Consider the following 22,119-nt stretch of genomic DNA (forward strand, 5'->3'; position numbering starts at 1 on the left):
TTCTGACTTGCATGTAGAGAATACAGGTTTTCTCCATCTTTTGGAGCTTTTGGAGCCTCAGTACATCAAACCATCCAACACTAGAGTTCAGACAGTGTTCTACCAGAGCTTTATAACGAGGTTCGTGACCACTTACGTAACATTAATTTGAACAGAAATACAGATTATCTAGTAAACCTGTTTGGGAGTCTGAATCATCAAATGCTAAACATTTAATGACTTGGATCATGGACAAAAAATCTTGATTGTGACAACCCTAATACTAACCCACCTGAAAAGGGTATATTAAATGACTTTTCATGTAAACATGAAGCAAGAGGTTGTTGGGATTTTTTGGGGTTTAAAAAAATACTACAGACTAAGACTAGAGATTTGTTTGACTGCACAACAAGAAGTTCAGCAACGGCTTTAATTTTCTAATTGTTTAATCAGTATAATGGGAGAAAAATTGGAACTGACACGTTTGACATTTCAGACACAATTAGAAAACGAACGTGCGTTTGCGTCGCTGTTTCCAAATGCATTCGGCTGAAACACAACCCTGACGTTTTCCAAAAGTCTCTGTTTAAAGGGTCCTTAAACAGCGTAGTAGTGTGGATGGAAGGCATAAAATAGATTGAAGAGTTTTCCAGATCTTCTTTTGCTCCGTAATGACCCTCAAAAACCCCTAAATTGTAATATTTGTCTACAAATGTGTAAGATACAAGTAAAACACCCGAAAATGAAATAACTGTGTTGTTTCCAAGCGTCATAAATGACACATTAGGTTGCAGAAAAATGCCATTTTGATCTTGTTTTGTCACTAGTGCTGCATTAATCAATTCATAGCTGCATAACGCTGACATCTGGATGCACATTTCCCGTCCTGCTGCCGTGACAGTTCTGAGGAATTTGTTGAATTGCAGATCATATTTGTTTTCAGGAACAAACAGACCTGGTCTGTTTTTACACCTATTGTTCGGCTTCTGCCCATTAACCAGGATGTAAAGGTTGTTCGCTGGCATTTCTGACACGACAAACTGTGTTTTTACAGAAGCCTGTAGCTCATTGTACATGGTTTCCTTCACAGATTCTCTTGTCAGTTAAAGCAGGCGGGAAAATCAACATTACGTTGTTCCATCAGTGGCTTCGTGGCTCGAGAGTCGGTCTTTGTTGAGAAAATGTCAAAACACTACGTCTATTTTCGACGTCTTTGTGAGAACGGTTGAAGTTTCTGCAATGAAGAACTGTAAACGGCATCAGAAGTCATGGGAGTCGGTTCTGCAGGCCGGATAGTTTTGGAAAAAGTTGCTCATGACATGTTTTCTCAGCGTCGCTCTGATTAATTTGATCCTCGGTGGACAAACCGGTCATGAGACTGTGAGACACGAATGACATGACTGGAAAATATGTGTTGTCCTGAAGTCAGAGAAAACAGCGACATTTGGGTTTGTGCTAAAAAAAAAAAAGTAGTGGAGGAAGATCTGATTTAATCCAGCTCAGTGTTTCAATACAGACTTTAGGTTTTTGCTGTTTTACATGTTTCAACATATGTGTTGTTAAGAAATGAATCATTTTTTTAAAATCAAAGATGAGGAGTTGGCAGAAAGAGAACTGAATTGTGAAATGAATAATTCATTGGAAGTGTCAGAGATTCACGTCTTCCTGCTGTGGTTTTTTGTTCTTCCAGGGAGGAGGTTCAGGAACACTGTGTTCGCTGGAGGAAGAGGTTCACCTTTGTGTCTAAGATGAGCGCCAACCCTCACACCGGAGTCCTGGACCCATCTGTCTGCAGGGTTTCAGTCAGGAAGGTACGACTCTCAACCTGGAGATGAGCCAAAGAAATAAAGGATGGTTTTAAGTATAAGCTGTAATGTGGATCATTTTGAGGCCATTATTTTCTTATTTTTGGACAACAAGGATGCGTTTTATCATACTTACAGCATTCGACATGCATAACGGTTCAAAATTTAATGGATGCCTGCCGTTATCCAGTAATTTCTCATTGCAGTGGTGTTTTAAAGTGGAGCCAGGACAGGTTTTTTGGTTTTTGAACAAAGAGCTGGGCTGATATGCTCCTAAAGAATAATTCTGGTATTTTTAAACCCTATTGACGCATAGTTTTGGTTATAAATGACTGAGATGGACCAAAACATTTTTGAAAACAGGCCAAAATTTAGCTAAAAAGGTAATCAACAGCTGGTGTTGTAGTGGATACAGATCTTCATTCACAGTTCGAACCAGGGATTACTTCATATTAAAAGATAGAAAGAAAAGTTTTACCATCATAGTGTGTAATACAGTTTCACTACTGTTTATGCTTCTTAAAGTAACGAGAAGTGCAATCCTCCAATCAAATCCAGTGATCTATCACAATTTTAAACATAGCGATCCACCAAGTTGCATGAAACTCATAATTTTGTCAGATCAACACGGCACAACCATGAAATGTTCCACCTTCTGTAAGACATGACCCAAAAAAATCCCCAAAATCTTTCATTTGAGAAAATGGAACCATCAAATACTTGTCATTTTTGCTCAAAATTTGCTTGGATTGTTTATTTAGCCGTTACTTTTTCTGCTGATTGATTGACTAATTGAAGTGCCGTAGACAAAAGCTGCTTTATATTTAAATAGAGTCATTTAGTCGTGTTTAAACCATTGTTTGTTGTGGTCTTCACATCTATAAACTCCCTTTAACCATCAACTTTAAACCTGCGTTTGTAGATAGATGAGATTCAGCGCCTTTTGGAAAGCGGTAGTTGGATGTTTTGTTCTTTACGACTGAGTATACTTTTGTTATTGCTGTTTAAATTAATCCACAACAACATCTAAACTTGGACAAAGCAATGCATTAGAGGACGTCATCTTGGAGCTTTGGAACCATTTGTCACCATTTTCTGACTTTTTATTGTACAAGAACTTATCAGCTAATCCAGCCAATAATCCACCAATTATTTAGCAAAAAAAATTCAAATGGCTTGCTTCACACTTAGTGCTGTTGTCTGTTTTCCTTTGAAAACTGCAACTTCTCTAAAGCCCAGTTTATTGCAGCATCTAGAGATGTCTTGTTTTGTCTGACCAACACTCCGAAACCACAAAATATCCATTCTACCATATTGCAAATGGCAAAATTCTGTCATTTAAGAACCTGCAACCATCAAACCCTTGTATTTTCTACTTTAATATATTCTGACTATTGAGTTAGTCGTAATTTTACTGTCGCTTGTTTGACTAAATGAATGTAACTGCTGTCTGTGTGCTAACCTGTAGCATCTACAGGTGCCACGTTTTGTTGGACCAACACTCCAAAACCTTGAAATATACATTGCAAATCATAGAAGTCTTTCTTTTAAGAACATGGAACCCTCAGACACTTTGCATGTTTGCTTGAAAATGTAATGATATTGTTGAATTCATAGTTAAAAGTGACTGATTGTTGTTGCTGTACATTTCTTGCAGACGAGACCTGCTTCATATTCAAATCTAGTCGTTTCAGTCACATTTAAACTGCTGTTTAATGTGATCAGAACATCTAATAACTCAAGTTTAAAGCTGGATGTGCAGACATGTCAGTGCCGTTTGGATAGCTGGACGTTTTGTTTTTTAAATCCTTGAGTTTTTGCTGTATTGCTAACAGCAGCTAAAGCTAATTAGCAACAAGAAAGCACAGACTGTAACAACAGGTTTTCTCACAGAAGTGCGTCGAGGATATTTCAGTTCAGACTCTCCCACGTCGTGATTTCGGCTTCATTGGGCTACACAGGAGCCACCAGTGTGGTCTCAGCCTGTAATTTCATGTGTCTCCATGGAGGCCTGTAATCGGAGGCCTCTGTAATATGAAGTTGGATCACTGGCTTCATTACTGTCTTCCTGTTTTTTTTTTTTCTCCCCCTGCAGGAACTCAAAGGAGGAAAAGCGTATACGAAGGTAAGAGTCGCTTCACAAGCACATACGAACAGTTACAGATGAGCTCTCTGTAAACCTTCAGTGTAAATATTAGCGTTTGTACCACCAGCCGAAACCTGTTCACGTCTTCTGGTAAAAACATCCTGCCGACGCCTCCGTTAACGGTCACAGCTCCTTGAGTCACGCCTGAAACAAGGTCGAAGCTCTCGTGATGATGAACTCGCGTCGATTGCCCGACAGGAACCGCTTCCTCTGTTTTCGCCCGTCTCTCCTTTTAGATTTCCTTCAGTTAAATATACCTCACTTCCCTCCTTAGAAGTCGGCTTCCTTAAATAAAACGCGCACCTATGAAAACAGACGCTGAAGAAAAGGGAAACCTGCAGGATGGAGAACGGGGGAAGCTTTTGCTCGAGAGAGCTGCAAAGTTAATTGGAAACAACACCGGGCGTGCGGCTCGGACAAAAGCAGCTTCTTGAAATCTCCGACCCGCTAATTTAAGTGTTGGTCTGGGATTTGTAAACGTGCCTAAGCCTGATCCGTTGTTTCTGTCCGCTGTCACACAAGTGCCGTTAGCACAACCTGTGGCAGGATGCTAGGGATGCAAAACGTGAATCATTTTCTTAATCAGTCAGCAGCATTACACATCAATAGTCCTGTGTAGGTATTGCAGCTTTTGTCAACACACATATGATTTGAGCCTCTAAAGCAGCTCTGTTACACCACTGGAATATGAAAATGCTGTTGTAGTTGATTCCAGTTTGTATTTAAGCTCTGGTCGGTCATTAGGCTTCACAGAGGTCTTTGTCATGGTGCCTGCTGCTAGCTAAGTTTGATTTAAAAAAAAAAAAGAAAGAAAAAAGGGGGGGCTCACCTGCAGCATGTACTGACAATATAAGACTTAAGCCTTTAAATTTGAGTTTATTTACATTGAAAAACATTTTTTTTATGCCTTTACTTTATATTTCTTCAGTCAGTCGATTAGTCGCAGGGATTTCTGAATGTGTTTAGAGATGGAACACGTGATACACTTTATTTGTCAAGTGGTTTATTGGTGCACAATTAGATAAAAAAGTGATAACAGGGCGGCCTTATGTTGTACGTAAGATCCCATATTAGTAACCCACAACGGCAAGATCAGGACGGTGCATCGTCGGCTATAAAACGATTAAAACACTGTTTATTGACAGTTTGACACTTAAGTCAATTACATTGACTGACAGTTTTTGTGCTACAGCTGAGGTCGACCTTATAGACTCTTACATCGTAGCAGCTCTTCAGACAGGGGAACGTTTCAGGCAATTGAATTAGTTAACTGGATTAGTTAGACAGAGCAGTCTCCATTCTGTTGGGCCGCTTCAAAGCTGTGCAAGGTGTTTACTGGTGGTCTCTTCCAACAATGCAGATTGTTTTGGTCCGTGCGGTTGAACTCGTCATGGTGCAGATATGTTAATATCTAGATATGTTATTATGATATCACAAGAAAGATTAGACCCAGAGCTTTGAGGTGACGCGTGTTAGCCTACGTATTTGTGGATACCGAAGTGAAAACAGTATGAGGACAGACCAGACTTCTGCACAGTAATAACCAGGGTTCTCATCAGCATTACAACAGAGTAACAGACTGTTATGCGATATGTTGTTTTTGAGGGTATGTAGCGGGAAAATATTTACAAGCGCCGATGCAGTTTCTTTACCCTCATCTTTGCTGCTATTCGTTAGCAGCTAAGACACCGACGTCTTCGGCCGCTAACCGCTAGCAACATTCGCTAAGACCTCCCCACCCCCTAGTACGCTGTCAAAAAATCCTGCGAGGACCCTGATAACTAATTTCTTCACCCATTTACACATTTCTGCTTCTTGTTTGAACATCTCGTAAAGCCTGTATTGTTTCCTAGCATGTCCGTACTAAATAAACCGATAAACCCACAACGTCGCTGCAGATTCTCTCTAAAAATGTTCTCTTTCTCTAAGATGGAGCCGACATCCCACTCTGTGTGAAAAATAAGCACAAAGTGACGCTTTTCAAATCAGCTGTTTTGAACATTGTGGCCAAAAGACAGCGTGTTGGTGTAAAAACAAGAAAGAAAATCCACTAGAAATACGACTGTTTGATGTTATTGACCGCCTGTACTCGATACTGTTGGTAGCTTAACGAAACAGCCACAAACTGTAAAATAGCAGTTAAAATAGTACAGTATAGTTAAAAACTTGTCATTTTTTTAGTGGTGTCGGCTGTAGCGGTTCTAGACTTTGGAGGATCAGAGGCAAAGTGGCCATTTAGGGCTCAAAATGTTCGCAAAATAAGATGTGAACACATATTTTTCTTAGTCGTGTAGAGGAGATAAAGTAAAGTTGTTTTTTTGTGTGTTTTCGTGCCTCTTCAGTTCCAGCTTTCCTTCTATGTTCTAACTGCAATAAATAGTGATATCTAACCGCTACAGTGGGACAAAACACACCTTCCTACTTGATACCTGCCTGCAGAAGCTTTTCAGTTCCACTTCAAAAGCAGGTTTCTGTCTCAGTCTGGTTCGCCGTCTCCTCAGACCGACGTGTGGTTTCTACATAACCCGACACTTCAAAAGCTCTCGGCGCGAACGTTATAAAATTACACTAAGTGATGGGCGTCTCTCCGTTTCCCAAACTCGTGCCAGAAATAAACGAGCGAAGCCCTAAATCAGCGAATCTGCAATTAACTGGTCCCTCTCACCCTCAGCTGGGCTTCACGGACCTCAACATGGCCGAGTTTGCCGGTTCCGGGTCGACGGTGCGCTGCTGCCTGCTGGAGGGATACGACACCAAGAACACGCGGCAGGACAACTCCATACTGAAGGCAAGGACGTTTAGCGCTTCATAACAGAGGAGGGGAAAGGTTTAAAGGGAAAAGGAGGAGTTTTAAGGCGTCGTAAATCCAGAACTGTGACGCTTTGACCTTTGACATTTAAGGAAAGGGGATCTATTATCCCATTTGTCATGTAAAACAGGCGAAACGCTGCTAATTAAGTGGTCTGGTTCCTCTGCTTAGCTGAAAATCTATATTTTAGGGACTGAAACAAGCTCAGGGAACGGTTAGATTTCTTTAAATCTTCCCGCCTTTCGTGCTGTATGTTGTGGTTTTACAATAACAGGCGCTGATGGTTTTAAAAAAAAGGCACAAATAGAGAATAAACTGTTTTTAATTCACCTTAACTTTGCTGACATGTGGTAAAAAGGTTAGTTTCTAAGAACAGATTACGATAAAAGCAGATAATTTTAAAAACTCTGAACTAAAAGAGCTAAATAATCGTCAATCTTTGTTAATTTTGTGGAAAAACAATAAAAACTCACCAAATGTCTCACTCTGTCATGGCGACAGTCCAGAAACTCAAACATAATCGCATTAAATCAGCCTTAACCTAAACTAATCGATTGATTATTTCAGCCTGGAGATACATTTTACTTACTGAGAAGCCATTTTTCAGCTGTGTCTTTTAAATTTACTGTTTTATTCCTATAAAACTAAAACAATTTCCCCCGTTGAGGATCAATAAAGTATTTCTGATTCTATTAAACATCATTTTTGTCATGCAAAATCCACTTAAGATGGTGGAAATCACCCTGAGATGAACAATTAGCTCATTAATTAACTCGTCAATTAAGCAAAAATGCCTAACGTAGCCAAATTCCAGCTCGTTGTTTGTGAGGATTTGCTGCTTCTTTGTGTTGTCTGATAGTAAAATGAAGATTATTTTGTTTCTGCACATTTTGCCAGAGCAAAAAAAAAAAAAGATTTAAAGCTGTTTTTTCAACATCCTGACATAAAAGGACCAATAGATTATTTGAGAACCGGATTTGTTGACGATGTTAATGAACACAAAGATGCACTGAAGCAGTTTATTGTCTCAGCGGGTGACGGAGGTTTCATTCCGAGTTGAGGAGCTCTGCAGCGCCACCCAGAGGTCGTCGACACAAACTGCTCAGTGCAGCAGACGGGAGTTGGGAGGAGTTTTTTCTCTGGAAGGCTTCATGCTGTGCAGATGTGCAGAACTCATTCGTCACCGAGCTTCCTGGGAATCTGCTGCAGGATTTCCAGTTAATGTTGCTGCTTAGAGAAAAACAACAGGCCGAACAGCTGAAGCTCAACAGGACGAGATGGAGTTCTGCTGCTAATATCTATAAAATAACAAGTCTTTGGCTGATTGTACACACATTAAAGCTGTAGTTTTATGGTCACACGTTGTAAAGGAACAAATTACTGTCTGTAAAAACACAGATTATATGATGTGGATGTTATTTACAGATTTATTTGTTTATTTATTTGTTACTATCAACATGATTTTACTAGATATTATGTGTAATTTAATAAAACAGGGACAATTAAAAGTTTAAATGTATACATCAGCAGAAAACAGTTATTTTTTAAATATTTGCTTTAAAAAAAAAAGAATATATGTAATTTTACATTTAAGAGTTGTTTGACAGTTGTAAAAAACTAAATTACCATCTGTAAAAAAAAAAAAAAAAAAAAAAAAAAAAAATACTAACAACAAAAACAGATATTTGAGGACACTATTTACAATTTTGGCCTGTTTTTGTTTTTTACTGTCTACATGAAAAATTTATACTTCACTGATTTTACCAGATATTATGTTTAATTTAACAAAACAGGGACAATTAAAACAAAAGCTTAAATATATTCATCAGCAAAAAAATACAATTATTTTACAAAAATTTGCTGTAAATAAAGAGTACATGTAATTTTACATTTAGAAATTGTAAAAGAATGAATTGAAAAAACAAACAAGCATATTTGATGTGGACATTATTTACATTTTTTTATGATTAACATGTGAATGATTTTTTTTTACAGTATTTTTGCTAGTTATGTCTAATTTAACAAAACAGGGACATTTTAAAGAAAAGTTTCCACAATTATTTCTTATTTTCAAACAGTATTTGTTAGATTTTTTTGTTAATTTAGAATCAGTCAAAAAAATAAATAAAAATAAGAATAATTTTGTGGTTACAGGATAAACAACAAACTAATTTTTGTGAAAATACAAATTATAAATGTGATTAATTATTTACAGTTTTGGGTTTTTGCTTGTTTTTTTCACTATAAAGTGTAATTTAGCAAAGCAGGGAAAACCTGTAAAGTTGCATTTAAAATAATATTTACCATTGTTATTCCTTAATATTTTTACTGGATTAAAAAAGCTGTAAAAAAAATGAGTTATCATTTGTAAAAAGTACAGATATTTGATGTGGACATTATAAACAGTTTTAGCTGTTTATTCACAGTTAAATAGTAAATTCTTTCTGTAATTATCTGGGATTAAAACCAAGTCATAAGTATAAATGACCTGTAAGCTGTGCAGGAACACAATCAGTTCCTGAAGTAACCTGACGCAGAAATACAAAGGAAACGTGGAGCTTTTTCACTATTTAAAATATTTTTGTTTTTTACCATTTTGTCAGCATCAGTTCTTCTTCTTTGTTTCTGTGGTTGTAAAAGTGTTTTTGTTTGTTAAAGGTGATCATCGGGATGACCCTTCTGTCTGGAGATCCCTGTTTTAAAACGTGAGTAGCACAAGGATTGTGGCTTTTGGGATTCTTCATGTTTTTCACACTCATCTTCTTCAGCTTGATTCCACTTTCCAGCTTGACAGAGTGCAGGTGTCTCTACATTGTAAACTTGTTGTAAAGCCTCACAGTTTTCACACCTTCATGAGTTTTTTCATTCTTTGACCTGATTGCACTTGTTGGTATTTTGCCTATTTTCAGATGATCATGTAAAAAAACAAACACAGATTTTCTGGACTTCAAACTGGTTAAACTCAACCGAGCGCCACATTTCCGGCTCTATAAGCTGCAGAAGTCTTCTCCAGTGTTGAGCTGTTGTAAAACTTTTTTGCATTTGTCGGAGGGTTTCTGCTTCACATACATCAATCTGCACGTATTTATTATTCAGTTTAATGCGTGTTTTAACCTTTTGGCCCATTTCTTACACTCTTATCGTCCTCTGTCCGTCCGTTTGTTACCCCAGTGACTCACTTTTCCCTTCGGCCGGTGGAATAAATCTTATCTGAGGACGCCAAGCTAAGCAGAGCTGCACCTCTTTGCTCGGTTAATCTTTTCCAGACCGATAAGCCATGCTTTGCTGTTTTCCTGCAGGCCTCCGAGCACAGCCAAGTCCATCTCCATCCCCGGACGGGAACACACCCTGCAGCCGGACTGTAAGGGGGAAGGAACCGCCGAGCCCGGCCCGGCCGGAGGGGTTTCTCTGGGCCGGTCCTCCAAGCCTCGGCCCTCCATCATCAGCTCAGGTACAGCACAAGATTTGGAAAAGAACACTATTTTAGTTGGGTTTTTACTCCAAGAACTAGTGTTTGATTTGCTTCCTAGTTGGCAAAAGGTGAACTCCTGCTAATCTGAGGTGACCAGGAGGAAAAGTTTGTAGAAAAACAAAGATGAATCTGCTTCATGAAGGCAGCACGAAGCTTGTAAGGCTGTCGAGGTCTACAAGATTCCCTCAGACAGAAAAGAAAAACAGAACAAATACACCAGTCCCGTCTTTTGTGTATAAAACTGGCCTTTTGTGAGGTTTTTTTTGTGTTTTCTACATGCAAGTTCTGCTTTTCAACTTCTGTTTTTCATTTCCACATTAAATTAATACTTGTTGACAAAAGGTTTGTTAAATAAAAAAAACCCTCATAATGAAAATGTTTTACTCATCAGCTCCTTTTCTTTGTTAATCCAGAGAATACTGGATGAGATCTTTTCTCCAAGTTCAGAATGATTGGTGATAACAAAATAACATCTAAACAACTCATTTATATCCTTTAAAACAAGTCGTGCAGCGGAAATGAACTCTAAAGCAGCATAAAAAGTCAGTAATTGCATCATATTAAATCATTTGAACCTGGTATGTTTCTACAGAAATATGAAAAAGCCCTTTTTTAGGTTTATTTATATAGAAAATTTAAAAACAACCTGACTTCATCAAAATCTTCAGAGCGACAAAATACGAGCAAAAAGCAATCCATTTGTAAAATACAATAAAATGGTATCAAATGTTACAATAAGGCAAAACAGGATTAAAGTTTAAAATAAAATAGAAAAAATTAGGACCATTAAAACCAGCATGTCATGAGACTTTACCTAAAAATGTCAACGGAGGCGCAACTTTTTATTACTTTGAAGCAGCTACCTTTAAATTTCATCGGATGAGAACATATGAACCAACCCGTTTTCACTAAAAAATAGAAACATAGCAATGATGGTGCCACCACCGTGCTTCACTGTTGGAACAGCATTCGGCAGGAGATGTGCAGTGATTGGTTTCCTCCAGACGTTTGAGGCCAAGTGATGTAGCTTAGGACACCAGATTTTACTTTGCCATACTAATAAAGAGCATTGTAATTCCTAAATCAGCCGAACAGCTACAGAACTCTTCACAATCAATCAAAATTTTCTTAAGTTTACCTGATTTTACTACTGATATAAAAAAATATATCACACAAAAATGATGTCATTGCATTCGAATGAGAAAGAAGCATCAGATCAAATGTTTTTGGAACTGGATTCCAGTCCTTCAGATCTCGGCCCAACCTTCTTTCAGCCAGATGTTTCACTCTGAGCCAAAACTTTCTGGAAGAACTTCTAAACACATAGCTTCTAGAGATGGAAACTGGCTGCTGCTGTCAGAGATTTGTTCAGTTTGAACTGAAATAAAGACGAAACGTGTGGACAACAGCTTGAGACGTGGAGGTTTTTAACAGCCCTCGACACCCAAGAATAGTTAGAACACAACCAGAGCAGTTTTAATGAGCAGTTGACTGGAGAGAGAAGCTTCCAGCTCTCTGACTGAGGAAACCTTCAGTCTGTGGTTGTAAATCAGAGCCGCTGTGAGTCAGAAGTCGCTGCCATCGCTGCCGAGAATAAACAAAAGCCGCCGCCGTCTGATCTCGCAGAAATGTTTTGCCTCCGTGTAAATACGCAAGTTGTTGTGTTCTTCTGTCGGTGCCTTCAGGTCTCCTGGACGAGTCGGAGGCCAGTCAGAACCAACCAGAAGCCTTCCAGTCCGGTCACTCTCGTAACTCCAGCTATGCCAGCCAGCACAGCAAATTCTCAGGTATCCACGCTTTCATGTCTGTTCATATGACAAAGCAGGGAATTCAGCTTCCTGATAACTTTAACAAACTGGTTAGATTCTTTAAACGCTCAAGAAACTGTTGATTTCTAGAGTGAATACCTGCCAGACTCCAGTTCATGTGGTGGTTCTACTGGAGAATCTCTTTGTTTACATTATTCTGCTCTGTTATATGTGCTGTTTTAATATATTTATTGAATTTCTTTTGCTGATGTGAGATGATGCTTCCACGTCACAACTGGACAAATAAAATAACCCCGATATCACAGGAACGTTGTGATTCCATGTAAAATCAACCAAATATGAAAAAAGACTCCCACACTGACCTCCTCAGAATCAGATGATTTTTTAAAAATGTAAGTTTAATGAAGCCGTGCAAAGTTTTACCTTCATGCTATGAATATTTTCAGAGTTTCAGGCCCTCGAAGGCCTAAATTTCACACATTTTAATGGATGTTTTCCATCATTTCTGAGCCTCAGAACTTCATCAGTCCAGCAGACAGACACATGACATGTTAGGAGGAGAAACACATCTGAGTTCTGGTGGAACTGACACCAGATCAGTTTCACATCCATCCAGGTGTCACAGTCTAAACACTGGATCTGGTTTTGTTATACACTGTGTTTTTGTTTGTTTCTTTTGTTTTGTTTTTTTTAAATAATTTTTGAATGATTTTGGCACATTGTAAAGCCACTGTGGACAATTCTGAGTCATTCTGAACATTTTCTGAGTAACTTTGGGCAGATTTGTTATTTTAACCAATTTAATGTCATTTTTGGGAAACTTTTGAGTCACTTTTAACAAACTTTGGTACATTTTGGATAAATCCTGAATCATTCTTGACGTGGACTTTTGGACAAATCTTGACTGATTCAGACTTTTGAAGTCCTTTTGGTTGATGTTTTGATAATTTTGAGCATTTTTTGAATCATTGTGGACTGAAGTTTGTCAGTTTGGTAAAATACTGAACAATTTTTAACATTTTCTGTCTTTTTTGGACAGAGTTGGGCGCCATTTAGTCTACAACCAGCTGGTAGCATCAGTATTATGGGATGTCTCGTAGTGTGAACAGTCAGACTGCAGCAGTTTAATGTCATAGAGTCATAGAAACAATCACTGGTACCCTGGATGTGTTTCTGGTTTCTGATCATTCACCAGAGAAAACTTTACAAAGTGCATTCTGGGTAAACTTTCCAGACTCCTATCAGCATGTGTGATGGTGGTTGGTCAGAACAAGTTCTAGACAATGCAAGGAGCATGTTTATTGGTATTAACACTTGGGCAGAAACATGATGCTGCTGGAGTATTAAAATATGCCTCTATTAGAAAATAGCCGTGGCACAGAGTGAATCCTGTCTAGACGATGATCCTGGTATCAGATAATGGTAAAAATGCTCCTTCCATCGTCTAGAACTTGTTCTGACCAACCACCATCACACATGCTGATATAAGCCTGGAAAACCTTTGAAAATTTAAAAATGCTGCAAGAAATAACAAAATTACAACCCCACTTTAAGAGCCTGTAACTCTGAAAATATTCACAGTTTGAAGGTAAACTTTTGCATGGCTTCATTAAATATTCTAAAGTTACTCTATGTAAAAAAACAGCTGATTCTGAGGGGTCAGACGGGAGGTTCTGACCCAGTTGTTCCTCTGTGTCCTCACCGTCCTGCAGGCTACAGCACTGAGCACTCCTGCTCCTCCAGCCTGTCCGACCTCACTCATCGCAGGAATACCTCGACGGGCAGCAGCACCTCCGGCGGCCTGTGTTTCACCGCCGACACACCTCCAGAGGGTGACAAGGACGCCGGACGTCCGGAGAGACCCCCTCGACCCCCGCGGCCCGTCTTACCCCCCAACAGGCCTCCCAGGTACAGAAAAATACTACTTCAAGTATTGAAGATTAGCTGTAGTACCTGGTTGTGGCACCAGGTGGAGCCTCTTATTGTTGTAGCAAAGAGAACAAACAGATTTGTGTTGGCAAGCAGAGAGCATTGTGGGAGGTTAGCCAGTGAAAGGGACACCATGACAAAATCTTCTGTGAGGTAACGCATTGGTCGCTACAGAAAACCGAGTGTTTGCTGCAGTCATGGAGGATTGATTCCTTCAGATTTTTCCTTTCTTTTTCTGTTTTCTGCGCTTCAGGAGGAAGCAGGACTCAGTGGAGAGTCACCCCTCCTGGGTGAACGACACTCGCATCGATGCCGACGACATTGTGGAGAAAATTGTCCAAAGCCAAAACTTTGCAGATATCAACAACACTGAAGGTACGGTAGAATCAGGACGGGTTGTTTGGGTATTGATCTGCCACTGATAATGCAGCTTTGTGTTGTGTCGGTGTGGTGTTTCTGGTGGGTTACTACAAGGGTCTGTAACGGTTTAAAGCAACCTGGAAGGTATCAACTGAGTAGTGATTGGTTTACAGCCTTAATCTGGGTGCAAATGTAGCTGAAGGACCAGAACTGAAGGGTTTAGGTAGAAAGAGAGAGAATTTAAATCACAATATCCAAGAAAGAAACAAACACGTCTTTAAACCTACTAACTTTTAAGGTGGAAAGGGTACATTTTAATTCTCTACCCTTGTCTTCCCCTTACTGTGGGATCGTTCTTCATTGCAGTATAAATTCTATGGAAATGGCACAACCACAGCTAGAAGTAGAGAGAACTTTTAAAAACACAAATCAGTATGTGCACCACTTATCCAAACACCCAAAGATGTTGCGAATGCTGGGAAAGAAAGCTATAGATATTTAACGACTTACATTTTCATAACCTCAACAAACTCACTGTTTTTGATTCTACTTTGCATATGAGCTGTAGAAAGATGTTCCACCATCAGCTGGATGTATCTCCAACTACTGGCTCCTCTGTTCACTGGTTCTGAGCCATGCTGCATTTATTTATCGATCCAGCAGGTTTTATTCACCTCTCAGTCTCTCCGTGGAAACATTGCCTGCAGTTCAAATGAAAAGTATCTGAATTTCTGTTATGTGATTACATTTGGGCATTGCTCAGTTTTTGTTTGCATTTTTTGAGTAAAAAAAGAAAGGAACCGGTCCAGTTTTTATTTGCTCCTGATCCAAGTCATTTAATTAAGTAACTCCTGATAAGTGACAAATTTTCTTAGAATAATCTGCACTTCAAGTCTTGTAGATTAACTGTAGTACCTGGTTGTGCCACCAGGTGGAGCCTCCTGTTGTTGAATACGAGAGGAAGTGAGCAGGTTTGTGTTGGCAAACAGAGAGCATTGTGGGAGTTTAGCTAGATAAAGGGTCACCATGACAAAGTCTCCCGTGAGGCTTTGTTTACACGTATACGATCAAGTCAGGCTGTTATAGGACGTCACTTTAACAAAGGAATGGATGCTGAAAATTAGTAAATTAATTACTGATTGATATTACAGTCTAGGGTTTTTGCTGATACTGTTTACTGTGATTTTTGGATTATTAAGCACCTGAATAAAAGCCGCAACCGCTAGCTTTAAAAAGAAAACAGGTTTTGTACATATACAGGCTGCACTTGTCTATGAGCTGCAGGTGTCCACGTTGGAACATGAGATATTTACACAGAAAGACTTTCTAAACTTTTAATTCAATACAGACCGGTAACATACACAAGTACGTAAATGCTTTTTTCTGAACAGTGCCTGTAACACAGCTGGTTAAAAAAACTCAAAAAATACAGCAGCCTACCAGGAAAAGTCATTGATCGCTATCTTCATCTTCCTCCTGCGCTAAAACCACTAAAGTCGTCTTCTTCAGTGTCAGAATGACTTCGTCACACACTTCCTCAGTCTCTCTTTCGTTGTTGCTCTCAGTGTCGCTTTCACCTCGAGGCAAATTCATAAAAATTATCTGCATCATTGTTTAAGCTGCAGTGTTCAAAGCGTGTGAAAAAAGTAGCGGCGAATAGTCCAGAAATTACGGTAGTTAAGATTACTTTGATTGATCCTAAGCTAAGGATCCGACTCAGTAGAGCTGTTCTTTGGTAAATTAACCAAAAAAAAAAAGTCAGAGTAGAAAAAAAAAACAAAAAAAACGTCACTTTATCGGTATTTCTCTTTTAAATGTCTCCTAAAAGCTTCAAGGTCAAACATTCAAACACAAACCTGCTGGAGAAAATCAAAGTTGACCTGTTTTACACAACGTTTATGACAGCAAGCTGCTTGCTAGCGAGTGTCGACACGCTCTTGACAAGTCAGAAGATTTAAACAAGCTGAATTACTGTCCTGCTGGGAAGCGTGATGGTCTCACGGCTGTTGTTTGGAGGCTTTAACTCTTTTCTGTTTACACACGAAGGTTTGACTGGAAGTTTGACAGCAGCCATCACCATCTTTGGGCCGATCTTCCACCCGTCGCCTCCTCTCGGCCTTCTGCTTTGTTTCACCGGCCGCTGACTGTGTTTGTGTGTTTGTGGTTTTTCCAGACAGCAACCTGCGACTGTTCGTCAGCAGAGACGGAACCACGGCGCTCAGCGGCATCAGGCTCGGAAACAGGTGAGGCTTTCAGTTGGGCGCCGCTTCCTCCTCCTCCGTCTGAGCGTCGCTTTCGCTTCCTCTTTTCTTCTCGGCACTTTCACTTTACTGTCTGCGCTACTCACAGAAGCAGATTTACTCAGGAGGCAGAAATGATTCCAGGAGCTGCAGTTAAAAAGTTCAGATTGATGAGAAACTCCACCAAGAACTGACTTTTAGAGTTTCAGACTTTCCTGGACTGTCTCTTAGCTTGAATGGTGTTTTTTTTAAAACTTGGTAGCTTCCTCCTTCATGCAGGATGATGATGACTGTCGTCTGCTTGAATTAGCATCAGTTCCAGTAGATTCCATCAGTGATTTTCTTCGTGGGGATGTTTGATCAGAAAGTTCTTAGTTGTTTTTAAAACGTGCTTGTCGACCCACTTGCAGCAACTTTTTTTGCACATTACAATTTGAGGACGCTTGAAGGACAATTTCTTAGAAACTATAAAAGACAAAAACCTGAACTTTTCTTTCTCAAAATGTCATTGATTCAGAATCTACAACGTTGGATAATTAATCAAATGAGTTGAAGTATAAAATAAATATTGAAGCTGTCATGAAAAGTTCCATATTTGAGCTCATGTAAACAGAAAAACCGATAAAGCAGAAGTCAACTCGTGATCTTTTCTGAACTATAAGCAGCTGCGTGTCACAATAATACAAAACTGAACATGTAGAACACTTTTAATATGAAATATTTCGTAGCAAAACTTAAGAAGACTTCTTTTCGCTGAACTTTTCTAACTGATTGAGCAGGTTTGACCAGTTGTAGCACAAAAACTAAAAGTATTGGTACACAGTCTGGTCCAGTTCTAGAGTTTTAAAGCGATTCTCCAACTATTTTTGGACCCTGATGAGAGATAACTTTTCATCTTTAATAGTTCCTGAGATGTTGTTGTTCAAACAGCCTCAAATGTCAATGTTTAAAAAAAAAAAAACCTGCTGAAAGTGGAATCTACAAACAAGAATCTTGGAAAATACTCGACATATGAAGCTAAAGTTTCACAGATGTCTTTATAAATTTTTTATGCTGTAAAAATCTTGGAAATGGTCGATCAGAAATGGTTCAAAAAAATGTGATGATTTGAGATGAAAAATTTGCAGAAAAAAAAAAGGAGAGAAAAGACCAAAAACAAGCATTAAAGACATGTGAACTGTAAGCGCACAGACTTGTTAAATAACTCACCGACTGTTGTGTGTGTGTGTGTTTGTATCCTTGCAGGGTTTCTGCAGGCGGCTACGAGCCCGTGGTGATAGAAAGCCATTGAAGTGAGCAGCGGGAGCGGCGACCCGTTGACCCGTTGACCCGAGGATCGACTCGCCTTCTGGTTTCCTGGAGCTTCGGCCGGTCCGAAGCCGTGAGAGGAAAACCTCGTCAGTTTGCACTTTATGTCGAGTTCTGTGGCAGCACTTGTCCGCACTCCGTTCAGATGTTTTCGTGATGTCGAGGGCGACTACATGAAACGTTTTCGTTGAGTCGCGAGAGGAGGTTTTAGTTTGGTTTTTTTTTAGATTTTAGGAGATCGTGATGAAATTCAAACACCAAAATCATTCAGGTGTCGTCAGAGTTTTGCTAGAACTTCATTTAAATGCCCTCTTTTGTCAGCAAAGTTTACCATAAGCTTTTTTCTTTTTCTTCTTTCCCCTCTTCAATCCTTAAACTCCTCCAGTAATTACTTTACAGCAGTTTCAGTTTATTTAAATTGGCTTCTCTGCACAAGTTTAGAGAAACACCACATCGCGACATATGAGGGGTAATCAAGAAAGTCTATAAAAAGCAAGAAGTGCCCCTGATTTAACTGTTACTGCATTTCCTTTGATGTCGCCTCCTTGTGCAGCAACACTCTGCTCCCGGTACTCCTGCACATTCATAGATGCACGTTTGCAATTTCACCGTGGATCTCAAACTTATGCAAATTCTGTCAAACTGACCCGACCGGCATGTGGAGGATCGTAACTGGTGATGAGAGACGGGTTAGCGGCTAGCACCCAGAGACCCAACAGCAGCTTTCAAAGGGGAAACACCAACAATCTCCATAACGAGCTTGTTGTTTTCTTCAAAATTCTCATAGTTGTGCACCGGTGATCAATTCCCCATAGTCAGACTGTCAAAGTCAAGTTCTCCTGTGATGTTGTCAGGCGTCTAAAGAAGAACATTCGACACAGATCACCTGAGTTGCAGCATGGAAGCACCCATTTTTTTGGCCCCACCAGCACAATCATTGCACCCGACTCACCGTACTCGCCAGATTTGATGGTGATCCCTGTGACGTCTACCTCCTCCACAAAATTAAATTAAAGTAAAAAATGTCTCGGTTTTGACACAGTTTAGAAGATCCGGATGCTATACGCATTAATAGAACAGAGCTTCCAGCCTCACAGACGTTGCAGGAGCCCTGGGAGCAGAGTAGTGCTGCACCGAACTTCGAATGGGATTGCAGCTAAATTTAAACCGGGTTTACTTTTGATCACACCCTGTAAGACTTTACATAACATCAGACGTATACGTAATTCCCTTCAGCGTAGTGTCCTTGCACAGTGATACACTGCTCTCAGTGCTCCTGCAACATTTGCAGTGCTCCCCTGACCACTTTGCAATTCCACCGTGGATCTCAAAGTCTTATAGCAAATTCTTTCAAACTGATCCAACAATCAGGTCGAAGCCATCACCGATGATGAGCGGTGACCTGAACGGCAGCATGAAAGCCAACGTTTGGGACATGCCAACAAAATGATTCCTCCCTACTTTGATTTGGCTCCCTGCAATTACGACCTCGTCCTCCAAATTAAATTGACGTTAAAATGTTGTTGTCAGATGATGCTTGACACATGTATACAACGGAGGTTCTTGGTGATGTGTTGCAGGAGCTCTGGCTGGAGTATTTGCTTTCTGTGCGTACGGATCAGATCATCTTTTGTCATAATCAGAATGAATCTGGCACCTTTTTGCTGCTGCACACTGTCCAGAATCATAACCGAGAATCCTACTGGCTTAAATTCGTCGACATAAATGTGATGCGATGGAGTTAAAACAGGATGAAACCAACTTTCTGTGCAGTTTTCAGAGCATCGACTCCCCGCTGAAGGCACCGCGTCAGCACTGAACGTGATCAGGAGTTTATAAAACCACTGAGCAGAATTTCTAAAAACGCTTTTGTTTTGTGTTTTTTAGTTTTATGTTGTTGTTCCCTGTTGATCGGGGGAAACCACAAGAACCACTCAGTGCCTGCAAAGTTCCTCTTATATGATCCTGAAGCGCCGCCAAACCTGCGAGTGGCCGTGATGGTGACGAGAGAAACGCTGCTTCCTCTTTGTTTCAGTTTTGCTCCGTTATGAGTTACAGGTGGAAGTGTTTTGGAAATCCCACCGCATGATGTGTTCGGTTGTGGTACAGACTGTTCTGGTTTCACTGGCCACAAGAGGAAACAAAAGGGGGGAGTTTCTGCAGCTGTCAAAGCTCGTCGCTGCCCCCTGGTGGAGCAGCGGCGGGTTTGAGCACCACCCCGGGCCCTTTGGTGTTTCACAGAAAGTGTTTACTGTGAGTTTGTTTACCGCCGCCTTCCGATGAACAAACACCAAAGAGGCAAGAAAAAAAAAAGGAGTGTCTGCTCCAAACACAGAAGAGAAATGGCGACCAGCTGGCTGGTGTTGTGCATTTTTGCTTCGTTGTCAAAGCAGCTTCTCAGTTGCTCGACAAACGTTCCCACTTTTTAAGGATTTAACATGTAAAGAGTCTTAAAATCTTGTTTTTCTGTTTGTATGAAGGCTGATAAAGCTGCAAATGGGGTAAATATCTCCTCTTATTTTCACAAAACTAAGTGAAGATTGGAACATCTGACTGATTAATGGATGCCAGATGGATTTTTCTGGCAATTCCAGCACGTTGCTGTTCATCGGTTAGGTTTTCAGAGTCGTACTTCTGCAGCACGGGAAGTTTGTCTTGGATGTTTTACAGATTTAAAACTGAGATCAATTGTAAAACACAAAGAAATGAACCCGCTGTTGAAAGGCCTTAACGTTACGTGAACTTATTCTGCTTGAATGTCAGGAAAATTCAGTAATTTCCAAAAAAAAATTGAAAAAAAGGTTCTTCTACTTCAGCTGTAAATGACTCGTTTAATTACAGTTTTGACAGTCAGTCGATCATTTTTCTTGCAAAAAAAAGTCAAAACTTTGTTGGTTGTAGCTTCTCAGGTTTGTCATAATACCATATTTTATGGATTATTTTTATGTTTTTGGACTTTTAGTCAAACAAAATAAGTGATTTAAAGAAACTAAGAGTCGATGCAAAGATGCTGAATTTACAGAAAAAAGCACCAAATGTTCACACGTTCCAATTTAAAACCAGCAAATGATTCACATCATTAATTATCTTTATAGTTGTGGGTCATTTTCTGCTAAGCAGCGAATCAGCAATATAAAAAAAATCAGATTTTAAGACTCTAGTAGTAATTTTTTGTTATTTTTTCAGTAAAGCTGCACGTTTCCTCCTCGAATTTTTATTTTTTATTTTTTTCAAAACACTACAAATTATTTTTTCATTAATCGCACGGTTTGTTGTTATTCTCACGTTTGGGGATGAACCACTGAAAAGTTTATTCTGAATCTGGGTTTACGTCACCGCAGCCTTTTGTATTCTACTTACTGCATTTATTTATGCATTTTTTGTTTCTTATTCTTTTTTTTTTTTTTTCCATCTGGAGGTCGGTTATAAGCTACGCACACGACTCGCCTCCCCGAGCTTCTTCTGTTGTTGTTGTTTTGTTTTTAATTGTAGTGTTTCTAACAGATTATTCTACGGTAACAAAGCTAGTATAACCTGAATTTATAGGAAGCCGAGTTGGAAGTGTGAAAGCTTCTCCAGACGCCGTGGAGTCGCCACAGTTCTGTCGTCGTCGGTGTGTTTCTGCAGAAGCTGCTTCTGAAACAATAAAAAGCTAATCTGAGGTTGTGTTGTGTGTGTTTTGTGATTTAAATCTGAACAACTTTGTGTTTTTTGGTAACGTTTGTGATAAATTAGAGTGACAGATAAATTAAATGCTGTAATTACTGACATTTGAACTATTTTAAGGCCGACTTTGACATTTTGTCGACTGAATGTTTCAAATTGATTTGAGTAAATGAGATGTGACGTTTTGTTAGTTTATTGAAGTACAATTCATGAAATGTCAGTTATTTTGGGTGTGTGATGTTTTATTTCTGCATTTTAACAACCTGAAGGTATTACAGTTTACATTTGTCTTTGCATGACTTCATGAAGTTGTCACCGCAAATGTAAAACATGTTTAGTTTACTACACTTTATGTGTGCTATGTCAAAGTTTTGACACCTTCAGTTTTGTTTTAAGACAGAAAAGCACCAAAATAATGACATTGAACCATCAAACCTTTAAATAAACCAGAAAATATAGAAGTTGAATTACTTAAATCATGCTCTAGCTTTCTCAGATCAGTCAAATTTAAAATATTCAGTCTACAATATATCTGCACCAACATTAAAATATGTATTATGTCTGTAATTAAAGCATCTAATCTGATTAAAATCTGATTTAACACAAATAATCACTACTAATATTATTTATTGTTCC

General features: G+C 39.3%; 1 protein-coding gene across 1 annotated transcript; it reads left to right on the top strand.

Moving 5' to 3' along the window:
* The first annotated feature begins 1,351 nt into the window (after nucleotides 1-1,351).
* On the top strand, nucleotides 1,352-21,478 carry eeig1a (estrogen-induced osteoclastogenesis regulator 1a). The gene is made up of 11 exons (XM_008299882.1): nucleotides 1,352-1,359; nucleotides 1,625-1,790; nucleotides 3,880-3,909; nucleotides 6,602-6,718; nucleotides 9,398-9,444; nucleotides 10,039-10,190; nucleotides 11,897-11,998; nucleotides 13,693-13,888; nucleotides 14,163-14,284; nucleotides 16,443-16,512; nucleotides 17,755-21,478. The coding sequence occupies exons 1-11, from the start codon at nucleotides 1,352-1,354 to the stop codon at nucleotides 17,798-17,800; spliced, it is 1,056 nt and encodes a 351-aa protein (XP_008298104.1). The 3' UTR covers nucleotides 17,801-21,478.
* Nucleotides 21,479-22,119: the final 641 nt, after the last annotated feature.

The sequence above is a fragment of the Stegastes partitus genome, unplaced genomic scaffold, assembly GCF_000690725.1.
Source record: "Stegastes partitus isolate 25-593 unplaced genomic scaffold, Stegastes_partitus-1.0.2 Scaffold1476, whole genome shotgun sequence".
Classification (NCBI taxonomy): domain Eukaryota; kingdom Metazoa; phylum Chordata; class Actinopteri; family Pomacentridae; genus Stegastes; species Stegastes partitus.

Excerpts from the sequence above, each read along its gene's own strand:
- eeig1a (XM_008299882.1), top strand. Across the intron at positions 14,285-16,442 it reads AGATATCAACAACACTGAAG|ACAGCAACCTGCGACTGTTC; the intron begins GTACGGTAGAAT and ends TGGTTTTTCCAG. Across the intron at positions 16,513-17,754 it reads GGCATCAGGCTCGGAAACAG|GGTTTCTGCAGGCGGCTACG; the intron begins GTGAGGCTTTCA and ends GTATCCTTGCAG.